The following is a 17,536-nucleotide window of genomic DNA, read 5'->3' on the forward strand; positions in this document are numbered from 1 at the left end:
ATTTTTTGAAATTTTCTGAAACTGTAATATTTCATCTTTTTGTGCTATCTTTCTCTTTTTTCGGGTCCAGTTAAGTCAGTAAATTTCTCCACCAGGGGCTCTCTATCAGATCCTCCTGTTTCTGTTGTTTACTTCTTACTTCAAATTGATGACTCCTTAAAAAGCTGCACTGCATAAGATGTATTTGCTAAACTGTAAAACACCATTTTCTTTACTTTTACATTTTTACATAATGAGGGAGAAAAGCAGTTAAAAAGCCTCCTTGGTTTGCCCTGAGAGAGAAAGAAAGAAAGCATTCAAGGATTACGTCAACCACAAGGGACAGTTTTAAATGCTTTTTTTCCCCTCATTATATGTAGTTCATCCATGAAACAAAAAAGATGGTTTACGGTTTTGTAAATGCACCTTATTTAAGTAGATTTTGTCGGAAAGTAGACAACGGAGGTGGGCAGCACATCTGTGCTTAATGTGGAAATGTCTAGTAGGGCCACAACATTAGGGAGTCTTCCTTCTTGAGGGATGGAGCTGTGTGCTGGGGGGCTTGGGTGACAGAATGTGTCCATCACAAGTAAAGGACAAAAAAATGAATGAGAAGAACGGAACAGTCACCTCTAGTAGCAGTTCCTGCTTCTTTAAGCTCAGTTCAGACCAAAGATTCACTACACAAGTGGTGAGTCCGGGTTTGTCAGATGCTGGGAGGATGTTACCTGCCTGACTGCGTTGTGCCAACTGAAGACATTTTGCTTTCCTTCCAACTTTGTGGCAACAGTTTAGGGAAGGCCCTTTTCTATTCTATTCTGTGCCCCAGTGCACAAAGCAAGGACTATAAAGACATGGTTAGATGAGTTTAATGTGGAAAAACTTGACTGACCTGCACAGAGCCCTGACCTCAACCCCTTTAAGCTATGAATCTTAGAGTCTTTTGTTTTTATTTTAGGTTACTGTAAACTCATGATTCAGAGAGAGGAACAAGATTTGAATATATGTAAAGTAACGCCATAGGGCATTTCCTTTACAGGAATTTTGTCTCTTACTTTACAAATTCCAAAAAACACTAAAGGAAAAAGATTTCATGGGAACTGCCCTCATTCAAAGATGCATTTCCTATTAAAAATGATCCAAAATATTCTACAGTGCTGGTGTTGAGGTTTAAAAAAGTTATGGGTTTGCACATCAGTGTAGGCTCCATTTTCAACGACTGAACTGAAGTACAGTCCGTCATTATACCCTCATCACTGGTCATGACCCACTTAAGCTCATTCAGAGCCACAAAATGATCATTGGATTCACTAATCGGGTTTTTTTTTCTGCCATTAGCTGAACTCTGATCTGACATCTGCACTTTCTTTTGGTAAATTTGAAGTCTTTGGAAGTTTACCCTTAACTTATCATGTTAAATATCACAAGACCAGATGGTAAGTGAAAGCACAAAGAAATGTCAGTTAAATAATGTGTAATGTAAAATAAGTGACTGCATAATATCATTAGTATAAAGACACTTATGTCTGGAAGGTCCAGTCACTGGTTAATCAGTATTCCTGGCTACCATTACACCATGAAGACAAAGGAACAAGCAACTCAAAGAAAAGGTTATTCAAAAGTATAAGTCTGCGTACAAAAAGTGGAAGAAAGTTCTTTGGTCTGAATCCAAAGTGGTGCTTTTTGGCCATCAGACACCACCAACACACCACTCCCCCCTGTGAAGCATGGTGGTGGCAGCATCATGCTGTGGGGATGCTTTTCAGCAGCCAGGCCTGAAAGGCTTGTTAAGGTAGAGGGTAAATAAATTTGGCAAAATATATGAAAATCCTGGAGGACAATCTTATTCATTCTGGAAAAGAGCTATAGCTTGGGAGAAAATAATTTTCCACCAAGACAATGACCCAAAGTATACAAGGAAAGCTACACAGAAATGGTTTAAAGACAACATTCCAACCTCATTCCAATAGAGAATTTGAGGCTGGACTTGAAAAGGGCTGTTCACGCCCAATCCCTGTGCAACCTGAGCTTGAGCAGTTTTGCAAAGAAGAATGGAGTAAAACTGCAGCCTAGTTGTGCAGGTCTTATTGGAACCTATCCATAGAATGTAGCCAATGGTGCATCTACTAAACAATGACTTGAAGAGGGAGAATATATGCCAGTGTGTTTTTTATATGAAATATATTTATTTAGTTTCATTATTTAGGGTTTTTTGATGTAACACAGCTCATATGTCAACATTTTCTTTAACATTTAACCATGAAACCAGATCAGAGTACAGCAGATCACTTTCTCTGCCCTGTAAAAACATTTTTGATTCAGCAGCCGGTTGTACTAGATCCAACATAGAATTGATTGGGCACTGCCCCTTTCATCTTGAATTCTATATAGTTTATTTCTTTTGAACTTCAGGTTTTTGTCTTTCAGAAAAAAACTCCAAAACAAAAGAGATGATTAGGGATCAGTAAGTCTCCAACATAAAGGAGCACTTCTTATCTGAACTCAAGTGACCCTTCATGTTTAGGCCTGTGCATGTTGTGTTGGAGGAGGGGGGGCGTGATCAACCCTTTGCTGCTGTTGTGCAACAGAGCGAGCAGGCCGCCCAGTGTCGGCCCGTCTGCTACCTGGACTGCTCACCTCCTGGATCAGGTTGGGTTTCAGAATCTGCTGGTGCTGGGTGGGGGTTGGGGGGACCTCCCTGCTTGCTCACTGATGGACCCGGCCTGGCTGAGCTGCACACAAATTCTCACATTCTCTCTCTAAGGCACTCACACTTCTTTTTCTCGCTTTAACAGCGAGCAGAGCCTGAGGCGGCGGCTTTAGCCTGGGCTGCTTTGTTGGAGAGGCTAATTTTCTCCACACATGCAGCGAGCGAAGTTCAGCCCCTCAGGGACTTTTACTCGCAGTCGATTCACACTTCAGCACATAGAGCTCGCCTTTCAAATCAGTGGAAGCTTTTCTTGAACTGCTGATTCAAAACTAAATTTGTCTTCAGTCTGGTGCAAAAATGCTGCACAAGTTACACATTTAAGGATAATGATATCTATAATTTCTATCTGCCTCATAAGATACTTCATTAAATACAGGGTTCAGGACTCAAATATGGTTTATAGACCTGTTTTCAGTGGGTCACAAATGTGTCACTGGAAAAAAAAAGTTGCAATGAATCTATGACATATTAATGCTCTAAGAAGAAAGGCATCCATGCTTTCTGTTTAGTTGCATTTTTACCATGAAAACAAGCAATTTTAAGAGATCTTGCCTTATTTCCTTGTTATTTTGATAGCACACTCCTGGTTTCCAATATTAATGAGTGAATTTCTCAAAATCTCTAGAAAACAACCAAATACACACGTAAGCATGGGGAAATTGGGTCAAATTAAATGAAAGCTTGGCTACAAGTCCTTTCGAGACTTTGTAATGATGCCATTAATAACCCACTATTCCATGTAGTTGATGTCAGTGTATCTGCAAATATACGAGTGATGCCTCCTGGTGCCCATTGCATAGAAACACACTTCCTCACAGATGGATGGAGACCTGATTAAAAACTAACTGTAGCCATGGGCAGATTTTCATCATTTAGTAGCTTGAAATATGTTTGGAGAATTAGCAGAGAGAGAAAAAAAACTTAAAAGGATATTTCAGTGTTCTTTTAAGTTGGGTTGTATAAGGAACTGTGTGATAATGGTGGCTGAAGCCTCCAGTGATTTTAGTGTGCACTGCCCCTTTAAGCATGATGTGCTCAGCTATACAGCAGACAGGTACAGTTTCTCAGTGTAATTTAACAATTTTAAAATAAAAAGCAACAGCTATAAACTTTCTTCTAGTAAGCAGTTCCTCTGACCAAGCTTGTTGACCCACACTGCTGTTCACATACACTGAGGCGGAAGAGCACGTAGCCGGTAGCCAAAACTCACATTGCAAAATAGTATCAAATACAGAGGCTCTCCAAGGAAAAAATAAAATGCTTCAAAAATTGCTTCACTTGAGACTCAACAGTTGTTTGGCCCATTTTTACCTAAAACTCGTGTAATTATGTGAAGAAACCGTACCCGTCTGCTATAGCCTAGCTTCTCCAAGTGTGTCCTGTTAGAAGGGATAACGAAATCCCTGGAGGACAATGCCACTACCATCACCTCGTACCTCATACAACCCAACTCAAAAATACCAAAATGTCTCTTTTAATTGTCAAGAAATAAATGAAGAAGTTACCCTGATAGGAAAAGTAGCATATTATGAGACATATTTGATTAACAAACACATAATCAAGCAAGGCTTACTCATTTAGCCTTTGTATGTTAGCTAACTTTTTTCAGCCTATTTTTTGTCTAACTTTTCACCTAAAGTAATATATTTCCAACTGCTAAGGCGGTCTGATGAATGTTAAATAATGCTGTATTTTGTATCAAGTTTAAAAATATAGGACTTGTTGTAGCCTGTTAGCTTTCTAGCATCTAGTTAGCTTAGCTTGTACACTGTCATACGGCTCAGAGAGCCTGCACACCCAAACAACTTTCAGATACACTGAGTCTGAAGAGCATGCACTGTAATGTAGTGCCAACCGGAGGCTTTTAGGTGAAAAATAAAATGCTTCAAAAATGTTCATATAGTGTACAATTGAGCCAACATTATTTTTGGCCACTTTTTTCCTTTTATATCACTAAATTATTCTGAGCTTCTCCAAACATGTCCTGTTTAAAGGGGTTAACGCTCACTGAAATCACTTGGGGGCAACGGCATTACCAATGCTAAGTACCTTATACAACCCAACTTCAAAATACCAAAATTTCCCTTTAACATGAATGTCAAGAATAAGTTAACGTTTGCCTGACAGGAACGTAGCATATTTAAAAAGTGTTTCATCAAAAAACACATCTGAACAGCTGAACAAGCTAGGCTAGCTCATTTAGCCATTCTAAAGTTTGTTTGTTAGCTAAGATAATTTAAAAATCTAATCTTGCCTTTAAACTTTTCAATTAAATATTTAAACATATTTTTAACTGCTATGGTGATCTGATGACTGTTAAATAATGCTGTAATTCATGCCCAGTTAATAAACATAGCACTCGTTGTAGCCTGTTGGCTAGTTAGCAGCTCATTAGCTTGGCTAGCACACTTAATATGGTCTCAACAGAATCCACGGTGGAAGTTTAATTTTTCCAGCGTACTCAAGATACATTCCAGATAAAAATATTACAAAGAGGAGGAGTTTCACAGGTACATGGGATATCGCAGATTCCCACAGGAGTGAATGGACTTATAGCTGACATGCCTCAATAACCATGAGCTAAGGGTTAGACATGCTTGTTTTGGCACTTTGTTCAGTCACATTCTGTTCCATAAGGCCCAAGCAGTACCTTTTTAAATAAAAAATGAATGGTTGATTTTTTTTTTCTTTTTTTTAGATATTTTGCTCATGATTTCTCAGTAATGAGTCATTGACTGTTCTGAGACTGTTGAACCACAGCGTTCTATCGTATTTGTAGACGTACAGCTGCAAGATTTGATCTAGTTCCACTAGGGCTTAATGATTTGCAAAAATAGTCTGATTTTTTTTCCCCCCAATATTGTGATTGCGATTTAATATGCAATTCTTATTAGGTTCCTGAACTCGTGCATTTTTCAACAAGTTCAAGCAATAAAACATGCTAAATCGAAACCTACAATCAGTCAGGAACACTTATCATACATTTACCCATTTTCTTGCAAAATGGATATACATTTTAGCTTGACGGGGAAAGCTCTGCTCAAAAGATGATCCCTGGGTTAGTCAAGCAGCTGCTTTGACTTTTCAGGGGGTGCATTGCTAGAAACCCCAATATGAATAGTACACAAAAATAACAATGTGCATTGAAAACAAAGAAATTATTTTAGAAGCAAATAATCCACAGTAGCATGAATCTGAAATGAGGGTGCAACAAGCTTTAAGCTATAAAGGAGGCAGCTGGGGTGGGGAAAGTGAAGCTGGGTATAAGCTGACTGCAGATGGGGGTATGAAAAAATGTCAAGCTTCATCAATATTAGATGGAATAAACTAGTTATTTCTGCTCATATTGCAAATTTGATATCCATTGCTTTATTGAAGGGGATTATAATTTTTATGTCACTCATTTACTAAAACAAAAACATACATAAAACATGAAAAGAGGATTCTTGTAAACCATTAAAAACATTGACACTTGAATTATTGCATAATATGCAAAAAAATCTCTGCTGCTGCAAAAAGTGAATGTATTAAACTGCTATTTTGAGTGTATCTAGAAGCCCTCAGTTATGTAAGTGTGGGTTCAGCTGATAGCATTAGCTGATGGTCAGCTATGAAGTGACCTTGTAATCCACAAGGGAAAAAGATGCCTCAAGTGTTGATCAAATGTCCAGAGACAATGTCATACAGCTGTACCTGTATGAGCAGAGTCACTTGTGTGGTTAGGCTTCTACTAAGCAATGCTGCAACGTATGATTCACAGTCACAATTTCACCGAACATGGCTGACACCTGAAAAATATTTTTCTGCATTCTTTTGGCCGCTAAGTGAAGACATAATTATTACATACACAAGCATGCGCAAACACAGAGCGGTGTGTACAATTTAGACAGAAAGGTCATGGCCTCGAGTTTCTCAAGGAATTCTGGGCATCAGAACATTGTGAAAAGGAATCTTAAAATTTTACATGATGGGTATTTGTGTCAACACCTGCTACTGTAAACCTTTCAAAGTATTGCTTGAAGGTTGTCAGGTATACAACATTCAAGCCAGAATATGCCAAAATATATCTGTATTCTTTGCAGTAGATTAAAATGTCCATGAAATAAGTTTTACTGGGTTTTCTGTTGTGCTTTTTGTGACTATTCAGGGAAGTGGCTGGGAAGCCTTATATCTGTCTCAACCAAAGGTCTGAGAAGTCTCCCTTGCCCTTGTGTGCATTCTCCATCTGCAGCTCCAGACACATCCTCCTCTCTCTTTCTCCCTCTGTGCATCAGTCGTCCCGGTCGGTCCCTGGGTAATGACAGACATCGTTGCACATGTTGGCTGCATGGAGCGAGCAGTGAAAAGATGCCTGTGACCTTTCCTCTGCTGACAGCAGCACTTTACAAGGCCGAGTGTTTGAAGGGGAGATTTAGGGTGTGTCTGGGAACGTGTATGCGAGCCCAAGTCTGTCTTAGGCATGTGTGTGGTGTAAGTGCACCATATCGTGGGGTTTGCTTAACATAGGCGAGGACATCTGCATTCCAGTAGCAACTCCATGGAGATGACCAGTAAAGTGGCTGGCATAAAGCATTTGGACAAGAAAAAACCCACGCATGTCTCATGGTAGCTTTGCAGGGAGCAGCTTCTCAAATGGCTAAAACACACACACACCTGAGAAAATGCTGCCCTGTGAGTCAGACACGCTCTCATCATGCTGTAATGGTGATGATGAGTGAGAGGTTGTTTATTTGTGAGGCCGTCGGGACAAAAACAGTCCGTTCAAGCAGCGTTGCAGTTCCAGCCACTGCTGCCTCAGCATTTGGCCCACGTTTGCACTGTAACCTGGCTGTATGAGTCAGAGAGGGAGTGTGTGTTAACGTGTGTGTTTACGATTGTGTGTGTGATGCTGTATAGGATGCCAGACGAGTGTGTAAGAGTTTCTTCAAATAAGTGAAAAAGCAGATGTTTGTAAGGGGGGTAGCAGACAAGTGCAAATCCACAGTCCTGTTTGCAGACAAAATCTGTCCCTTACTGACCATATACACATGGCTGCCTGTTTCCTCATTTCCACTCTAGGTTAGCAGCCAAAATGATTCTATAATGTCATACTGCCGTCTTTCAGGTTTGCAGATCATCTAAGCAATCTAAAAAATCACTGTCATTTTACCACCTTGTGATCGATGGCTAATCATAACATTGGAAAGGAATACAATATTGCCTGAATGCTAACATTCTCTGGGGTTAGATGGAATCTAAAAAGTAATCATGTTTAATCATTAATATAAAACAGTGAGTTAGCTAGGAAGCAGCTGAATGCAAGCAATATTCTTTGATAGTTTTACACAGCAAGTTTTATTGGAAAAGAAAGAATGGCTTGTGGTAATGCTAGCTAAGCAGTGGCTAAATACTGGCACAAGAGGTAGTCTGGTATAAACAAATATTTAAGTATAATTACATTTGGAATTTAAATGGGACATTAGCTAGAAAGTAGTTGAATGCATCATAATTCAATGGAAAAGACTTGGACTAAAAAGCACTCTGCGACACAGACCGCTGAATAATCTCTGTTGAGTGGTCGTCAGAGTAACTCTGTGACTGTTGAGTGGTCATCAGAGTAACTCTGACTGTTGAGTGGTCGTCAGAGTAACTCTGACTGTTGAGTGGTCATCTGAGTAACTCTGTGACTGTTGAGTGGTCATCAGAGTAACTCTGACTGTTGAGTGGTCATCAGTGTAACTCTGTGACTGCTGCTGAGCTGTTGCCAGTTCTTAGATCAGTATTCAGATATCTTTTTTATTTGGGAAATCAATAATAAGGCAAACCCCTTGAGGCTCCTGCGTGAGTGTGACACTAGACACTGTGTGAATATGTTGAATCAAAACAGGAGAGAGCGGTGTGTGTATATATGTTTGAATAATGTGGGAATTGTCTTTTACAAGCCTTCTTCAACCTAAATCATTCTATGTGCTGTGAATGGAAACTGATATAAATCCTGGACTCTCTTTAACTAGAATTTCACTCTGCATGAGGAAGCAGCCACTGCACTTGAATGTGTGTGATTTACATGTCTATGTCCGTGCGTGTGTGCGTGTAGCACTCTGCCGAAGGCTCAAGTGGCTCTATGGAAAGAGGATTTAGAGCAGCAGAAATTGACTCCCATTGACTGGTTGTTAAGTTGAAGAGGGCAGCCTTTGCCTTGCCTGTGTTTGAGCGTGTGTGGTTGCATTAGCATTACTCTCTGCACTCTACACTGCCCTGTAATAGGCTTTGTGGTTTTTCTCTCATCGCCTCTCTGATCCGGAGTTCAACTCACTACAGATCCATGCTAGCATGTCACGCTGACTTCAGCTCAGACTCTGACCACTTGCACACAAAGACACGTTTACTGACCCTTACGCTGTCTTTTTCACTGAGGACTCACGTCAGGAAGAGGGACACAACATGAAACTCTCACATGAAAGTTCAACTTTAGCCTATTATTAGCTTTGAGGGACATTTGGTTTGCAGTCAGGCATTAAACGCCTGATTACTGCAGCCAAAATGCAAATAAAACCTTGTTCCAGGCTACTAAAATCAACCAAGGCTTTCCTTCTCTTTCACCATGACCTTGGTTTCTTGTTTTTAATTGGACTGTCTGAATAGCATCTAAATGTATTTCTATATAATTAGCACAGACTAGAATAAAGTTTATAATCAACTACAAGCAAAACTGATTAGAATAAGACCAGCCACAACTCTTGCTGTGCTTAATGCTACTAAGAAAATATTTGCATGCTAATAAGCAAGGACTTAGCTTAAGTTAGCCTTGAGCTGAATGGGAGTTTACCTTTTGTTATGAGGGTTCAATGTACCCCAGCTCCACTGTAAAGTCTTGGTTAAAGATTTTTTGTTGTTGCTTTTGTATAGTCAATTAAAGTGTTAGCTATACAGTTTAAGTAATACATTATTAATTACCTTTTTTCATATAAGTTATCTGCTACTGAAAGAAATCTGCCCCATCACCTTTCGCTTTTGTGGCCACAAAAAATGAAGCCTTATTAAGCATCTGCACTGTTTCTGTTTCTCTCCTACCTGTTGACATATAGCCAAGAACCAGTGGAAGGGAAATACAACTGTGTCAGTTCTTGCAAATCACTAGCTTAACAGGCTAGCAAGATTGCAGAGAGGATGGAATTACCCCCTTTATGTTGAAATTTTGAACTAAAGGAACTAGAACGCTACCGAGCAGTAAACTCCATAGAGAACAGCAAAACGTGAACCATGGCGACTGTAGACATGTCCGTACATGACTTTTGTCGTTTTTGGAAAGAAAACAACTCAGTGCTCTTCTTTGTTATTCTTTTACCAAAGAAATGTCGTCAAGTTATGATAAAACTAGCACTGGAAATATCCACACTAATCTTGTCGACCTTAATTGCACCAGCTTCTTGTCTCTGCACACTTACGTCACGACCCAGCCGCGCCGGGAAGTACTGCCTCTTACTCCTGATTGGCCCTGTCACTTTCTAACTGGGCCCAAACTGTTCATAAGGGAGCTTTGCAAGATGGGTTCACCAGTGACAAAACAAAAATGGGCGAATCCATCTGCTTTGCAAGGATAGGGATGCAGAGGAAGCTGGATCCCTAAAGAGGAAAGACTGTGCACCCACTGCAGCCAACAGGAGGTGGAAACAGAGTTGCACTTTCTAACTGCTTGTCCCTTATGCAGGGCATTTGTTGTGCCGTTTCAATCAGTGACAAGTGGAATGAGTTGTAAAAGGTTTTAATATTGTGGTAACGCAAAACTACTCTAACACATTAGTTTTCAATGCTGCGCTCCATTTACCTTGGAAGCTGAATGTCGGAGCAGGAGATGGCATCACACTTGGGTTGAATGCGTTCCATTTGCTACATCATCTTAATTCGGGGTACTGAAGTTGCTCCTACTTTTTGAGTCAGAATTCCAAGTTCAGGCTGGTTACATTTACTTGGAATTCCTGAGTTCCGAGATAAATGAAACCCTGCTTTAGTCGGTAACTTAACAAGTTTCTTTGCTTAGTTAAGTTCTGAATGACCAGGTGCCGGTTTAGCTCAGTGGATGGAGCAGGTGCCCATATACCGAGGCAGGAGTCCTTAACATACTGATGGTGGGATCCATTCTTGGTCTCGGCACTGTTTGGTGCATGTCTTCCTCCACTCTTTCTCTCTGTATATCCTGTCTCTTTTCAGCTGTCCAGTCACATAAAAGGCAAAAAGCCCCCAAAACAGGAACGCGAAAGACATGGCCAAGATGATCTGAAGATCAAACTGGGCATCAGAATTGGGAAGGAAGGATATTTGAAGCTGTTGAAGAGGTGTACCTTATAAACTGATCAGTGTGTGCATTTAAGAATGCCATCTCATGCTGTCAAAATGAGAACAGATTAATTCTCTAATCATGTAGGATAACAGCCTTAACCTATTTAACACCTACACTTCTTCCACAGTATCTAATGCTGGTGATGACACATAGAGAAAACTCTCTGCTGTCACACATACAACATTCTCACACGCTCTAACAGACTCGGAAACACCTCTGACTTCCTCTCTCAGCACAGTCTGCCTCAGTGTTTTGTGCTCATCTGCTGCTAGTGAGGGTTTCTTTTGGAAGTCAAAACGACTCACCAACTAAATATGCACTAACATGCAGCCTGGAGGAGGGGGGTGGGTGGGGGGACTTGTCACATCTCCATGGTTACCATACCAGATGGAGCCATGGCCATGACAGCCGTCGGGCACAGACGAAGCCAAAACAATTAAAGAAATTCGACTGACCTGCTTAGGTTTCATGGATGGTTTCCAAAAGTGTTTAAGTGTTTATTTTACTCAATGGTATGACATAGTTTCATTTAATACTTTAGATGGTGTTAACTGGCGTGTTTTGTTGTTTTAATGATTGTTACAACACCATGACTGCTGTTATGTGACTGTGCTGTGATTTAAGTTAAAAGCTAGTTGTAAAACAGATGGAAATTATTACAGATACCTGTTTATAACCTATAAAAGCAATAAAGACTGTCAGCAACAAAATGCTGCATGGTAGGTGTCAGACCTGTGGATGCTGCAGAAATTAACTTTAGATTAAAGTACGGAAAATCAAGGACTTGGTACGAATTGGAGTCTAGCTGATTTGAGTTGGCCTGGTACCACATTTGGAAATGCCCTATATGTGGCTTGTTTTTATTTATTATTGACATCATTAATGTTCTGCTGAGCTTATTTCCCATTTCTCTCAAATCAATTAGAAGCCTACAGTTTTGAATTTACGTTATTTTCAATGGTGGGCCAGAATATAACTTTCTGGATGTTTTTGTTTTTTTCAAACCAGGTGCAGCATCGTGTGACAGGCCAGGTGATGGCTCTGAAGATGAACATCCTGGCGAGTAACAGAGCAAACATGCTGAAAGAAGTCCAGCTCATGAACAGACTGTCTCACCCAAACATACTCAGGTAACTCAAACATTGGATACTTAACTGGTTTTCATCATAGACTTTATATATACATGGATATACCTGGCCTTCAAGTAGGACTTCATAGAGGAATGAGAGACAAGACAACAAAGTTTCTGAACTAGATTCACTGGTCGTAGCTCCTTTTGGTCCTTTACGAGGCAAAAAACTGGAGTCAGTGGGCTCCATCATTCCTGAAACAGTCATCAAAAATATCACAACTCATGCACTCAAAATTTTCTGAAAGTATCGACTCCCTAAATGTCCTCCATTGGTTAATGAAGCAGGAATGTGCTCTGCAATGTGCCTGTATGACTCAGAGAAGGTGTGTATAAATGTGTATTGAAGCTGTATAGGATGCTAGACGAGCAGGAAAGAGTTTCTTCAAATAAGTGAGGAAGCAGATGTTTGTACAGAGGTGCAAATCCACAGTTCTGTTTGCATGCGAAATCTGTCCATAACTGACCATATACACATGGCTGCCATCTTCCTCTAATTTCATACTCTAATCCTGAGGTGTATTCATTTTATCGTGTCATACTGCTGTCTTTCAGGTTAGCAAATCATGTGAGAAATCTAAAATGAATGCTTACATTCTCTGTGGTTGGATAGTAGAAGTTATGTCTAATCATTTATATTTACCAGCTAAAACTTAGCTAGGAAGCAGTTGAAGGCTAACCGTATGTTCAGATAGTTTTATACAGCACCATTTTAGCTGAATAGATACAGTGGCTTGCAATAATGTTAGCTAAGAAGTTGTTTAATGCTAGCATAAGCTGCAGTCTGATAGAAACAAACATTCTGATATGTTTAGGCTACATTTAGAAACTAACAGTGGGTCCCAAATTGCATCCTTCTGTACTAAATATTTGGAGTAGGCTAAACGTAGATGTCCAAGTGCGTTCAAACCGAGGAGAATACTGTCAGTATACTACTGTCACACCTAAAAATATTAAGAGAATTGAGTGGAACAATAGACACTTCATACCCTCAGTGAACAAATATTGGTGACTTACTGCTAGCATGTTAGCACGCTAACTAACATTAGCATCAGCACTAGCTAGCCAACTTGTAACTAGCAATGACAGCAGATATCAATCAAGAAAAGGGCATGGAAGAGAAAACAAGATCATTCAATTCAAGTAAATAACATTAACATATAATATTAGTTGAATGTTTTTAATAGAGAGTGAAACTAGCCATCAAATTGCAGTTATTGGGTTCTGTTAGGCATCTGCTGTTAAAAAAAAAGTAGAAGAAGAAAACAGGTGGTTAAATTGTTGTCACATACGAACAATAGTGACCTGTTGTGATTAAGTGCCTTAAACTGCAATTAAGTGGGATGTAATACAGTGGAACAGAAGTATGCCGTTTGGGACACGGTATAAAAATAACATTAGCTGGCAGTTAGCTGCAACATGATTCAATGGGAAAGTATTGGATAAAAATTGGCTTAATGTTAAAATAAGCTGTGGCTTATGGTTTCCAAGGAGTTGACAGTTTATTTAAACGGGTGTAAACTCTCTGATAATAAAGTAAGCTGGGATGTGATTTTCCGCTAACATTACTCTCTGATAGTTTAACATAACAGGATTGAAAATTTTAAGGTTCCTAACTTGCAGTAATGTAGGTGAAGAGGCATAGACTGTAGAAAATACTGAACAAAGCTTGAGTTAAGTTAGCCATTTGGTTACTTAAGGGGGCCTTTAAAGCCAATCAGCTGTCGCCATATTGAAAACACTGGCTCAAGCTAACTTTTGGCTAACTTAGAAACAAACAAAAAGCTGGAGCTGAGGCAAGGCTTTAGCTACCTGACAAATGGCTACTGCACAGTTGCCCATTAGTCAACCCCCTTGATGTGAATAACTCTGATCCTTTATAAAATCAGAACAGATGAGCTATAAAAAGATTCACAATGCTGTTAGAATGTTTAACTCTGCTGTAAGAATGTGCTTTTTTAGTGGGTGTGACTGGGATTTCCAGGGCTTTTGCATCCAGCCTCTGGTGGACACTCCAGGAACTTCTGCATTAGCCCTGTGCCACTTGGATAGCACACCTGGGCCTTGTCTTTATCATAAATTTTTAGTATTCAATTTCAGCATTGGCTCTTATTTGGCTCACTCATGTGAAAAACTTGGACTTATGATGACTTGTTATCCCTCTATGAAGTGATTTGTGTGCTCTGCTTGCAGGTTTATTGGAGTGTGTGTCCATGAGGGGCAGCTGCACGCACTCACAGAGGTAAGAGGCCAATTAACCAGCTCTGAAATAGGAGTATAGCCGACATTTTTACAACCACACTTAATGTAGTCACTGATAGCATTGCATCAAGGACGGCAACGCATACAACTCAGCTCTTCATTTATATAAACAATCTTTTAAACCAAGCCACAGCATTGGGTGTTGAATAAATAAAGATGGATTTTTATAGTCTGCACAATCCCACAAAATATCTACACAGTGGATTTCTTCAAGCTGATTTTAGCCACAGTTTACTCAATGCAATTAGGCAGCCCTCTTGTGTAGTATGAAGATATAAAGGTTTATTCATAAATTTAAGCCCCATTTTCTTGTGTTTGCTGTACATTGTTTATCCGTGTTATCTTAAATAAAGTGGAAAAAGTCAAAACTGTTAAAACTGATTTGATCAATGAACAGGGCAACAAACAGAGAAAATACAACAACCACAAAGCCAATTGTCACACTGTTTTTTACACATTGTATTACTGCACAGCATGAGTGAGACATTCAGGTCCCAGTGTCCCAGAACAATCAGTGAAGCAGCTTTCAAATCAACACCAAACCAATTTCAAAGTGTGCTTCTGTGTCTGTGTGTAATTAACTCCATCCTGTTATTCACTTTGATGTCTCAGTACATAAACGGCGGTAACCTGGAGCAGCTGTTGGGAAGTGACATGTATCTGTCGTGGAGCGTGCGGCTCAATCTGGCTCTGGACATCGCCCGAGGTCTGCAGTACCTGCACAGCAAGGGCATCTTCCACAGGGACCTCACCTCCAAGGTAAAACACACTTCAGTGCACAAGACAGCATGCACACGGCACTGAAGAGTGCAGACTGAAATACTTCAGGGATTTGCCTGCATAATAAATACAGTATCTTTATATATGCATGAAATTAAGGCATACAAAGATGAAAACACAGTTGCACTGAATTGGACCTTTTATATCAAACATAAGACACACTGCTTCTCCCTTGAATGGAGAATTTGAAACCAAAAAAAGCTCGAACACGCATGTTGGTGATGCACAGCTGTGTTTGACACACCAAGGTAATGTCTTTACTGTCTATGAAGCAGGGAGATACTCAGCCTGTCCTGTTATAATTGAAGGACCAAGTTAACTTGGACTGTAGATTCTACAACCCCTGAATGAGAAAAAGCTTGGCCAAATATATTCAGTATGTAAGGTCTGCAAAATGTATGTAATATCACTTTGACATAAGTACTTAGTTCAAGAATCTTTTGCAGCAATTACAGCCTCAATTCTTTTCTAGTATGACTCAACAAGCTTTGCACATCTGGATTGGGGGATTTTTCTCTGAAATCCTCTGAAGCTCAGTCAGGTTGGATGCGGACCGTTGGTGGACCGCCATTTCCAGCTCTCTCCAGAACTGTCCAACAGGGTTCCAGTCAGGGTTCTGGCTTGGCAACTCTTGGACATTTACTGAGTTGACCCTATGTCGTCTTGTGTGAACCTTCGGTCTGGTCTGAGGTCCTGAGTGCTGCTGAACAGGTTTTCATTGATGATTTCTCTGTCCAATCAGCTTTCCCTCAACCCTGACCAGTCTCCCAGTCCCTGCTGCTTAAAAGCACCCCCACAGCATGATGCTGCCCCCACCATGCTTCACTGCAGACGTGGTATTGGGCGGGTGATGTGCTGCGCCTGGTTTCTTCCAAATGTAACGTTTAGAACTGAGACCAAACAGTTCGATCTTGGTTTCATCAGACCAGAGTATCATGTTCTCACGGTTGAAGAGTCCTTCAGGTGCTTTTTTGCAAACACCAAGAGGGCTTTCATGTGTTTCACACTAAGGAGAGGCTTCCGTCTAGCCACTCTGCCATAAAATCCAGATCAGTGGAGGGCCGCAGTGATGGTTGTCCTTCTGGAACTTTGTCCCATCTCCCATCGGATTCTTGGGCATCTCTCTTACTAAGGCCCTTCTCCACTAGTTGCTCAGTTTGGTAAGGGAACCAGCTCTTGGAAGAGTTGTTGTCATGCCAACCCTCTTCCATTTGAGAATTATGGAGGCCACAGTGCTCTTGGGAACCCTCAGTGCAGCAGAACTTTTTTTAGCCTTCCCCAGAACTGTGCCTTGCAACAATCCGGTCTCTGAGCTCTGCCCTTTATATCTAATCAGTTCATCTTTGAGTCAGAGTAGACATTTGTGTAAAGTCTAAAAAAAAAAACCCTTAAAGCCCCCCTTGAAATATCCCGTTAACAAGCATGGTATTAACATGAGGCCCTCTTACCATGACCTTTGACCTATGACCCCTAAAGTTCAACCAGTTCATCCTTTAGTCAGAGTGGACATATTAGCAAAGTTTGAAGAAAATCCTTCAAAGCTTTCTGAAGATGTCCTTTTTACTAGAATTAACTGGAAAGCAAGGGGCTGGATAAGAGGCACTATGACTGTAACCTCTGACCTATGACATCTAAAATCTACTGAATTAAGTCTCCTGCCAGAGTGAAAATTTGTGAAAAGTTTGAGGAAAGTCCATCAAACTGTTCCTGAGATTTCACATTCACAAGAATGGCCTGGGTGGACAGACGATTAGAAAACATAATGCCTCTGGCCTCCATTATCGCTACCTCAGAGGCATAAAAGAAGTCAATGGTGTCAATATAAGCCATAAATATATAAGCCATATTTTGTTAGACATTAAAGCCTGACTCTTTAGTAGATTATTACTCCAGGGCTAAAATCTTATCTATGATCAAGAAGAAGTTTTTTATGGCATGTGAAAGCTGCACAATAAACTCTTACATCACTGTTGACATTGAGGCGACCATATAGAAGGAATGTTCTCACACAAACACACCTAATGGCAGTGAACGTGATGTGTGTGACCGTTGACCCTCCTGTGTGCAGAACTGCCTGGTGCGCTGGGACGGCTGCGTGTGCTCGGGTGTGGTGGGAGACTTCGGCCTGGCGGAGAAAATTCCTGATTACAGGTCAGTTTGTAACAGTCTATTCATCAAACTTTATATCAACACAGAGCACGACAAAAGTCGCGCTCAATAAATCACATTCCTGCACTTCTCTTTCCTGTCGTATCTGAAGTGTCCACAAACATCTCCACTGCAGCCTCAATCGAGAAGCTTGCATGAGGCAGACATGACTCACCAAACCCCAGTCAAGTTTTTCCAACGTTTCACA

At 40.4% G+C, this 17,536-nt stretch overlaps 1 protein-coding gene across 1 annotated transcript in view; it reads left to right on the forward strand.

Annotated features, from left to right (window-relative positions):
* tesk1b (testis associated actin remodelling kinase 1b) overlaps nucleotides 1-17,536 on the forward strand; it is a 49,937-nt gene that overhangs the window by 17,146 nt on the left and 15,255 nt on the right. Inside the window, exons 3-6 of the mRNA XM_041779676.1 lie at nucleotides 12,018-12,139; nucleotides 14,332-14,380; nucleotides 15,013-15,159; nucleotides 17,249-17,331. Coding sequence (XP_041635610.1) covers nucleotides 12,018-12,139; nucleotides 14,332-14,380; nucleotides 15,013-15,159; nucleotides 17,249-17,331 — 401 coding nt within the window. The remainder of the gene's footprint in view (nucleotides 1-12,017; nucleotides 12,140-14,331; nucleotides 14,381-15,012; nucleotides 15,160-17,248; nucleotides 17,332-17,536) is intronic.

This window comes from Cheilinus undulatus, linkage group 22, assembly GCF_018320785.1.
Source record: "Cheilinus undulatus linkage group 22, ASM1832078v1, whole genome shotgun sequence".
NCBI lineage: Eukaryota > Metazoa > Chordata > Actinopteri > Labriformes > Labridae > Cheilinus > Cheilinus undulatus.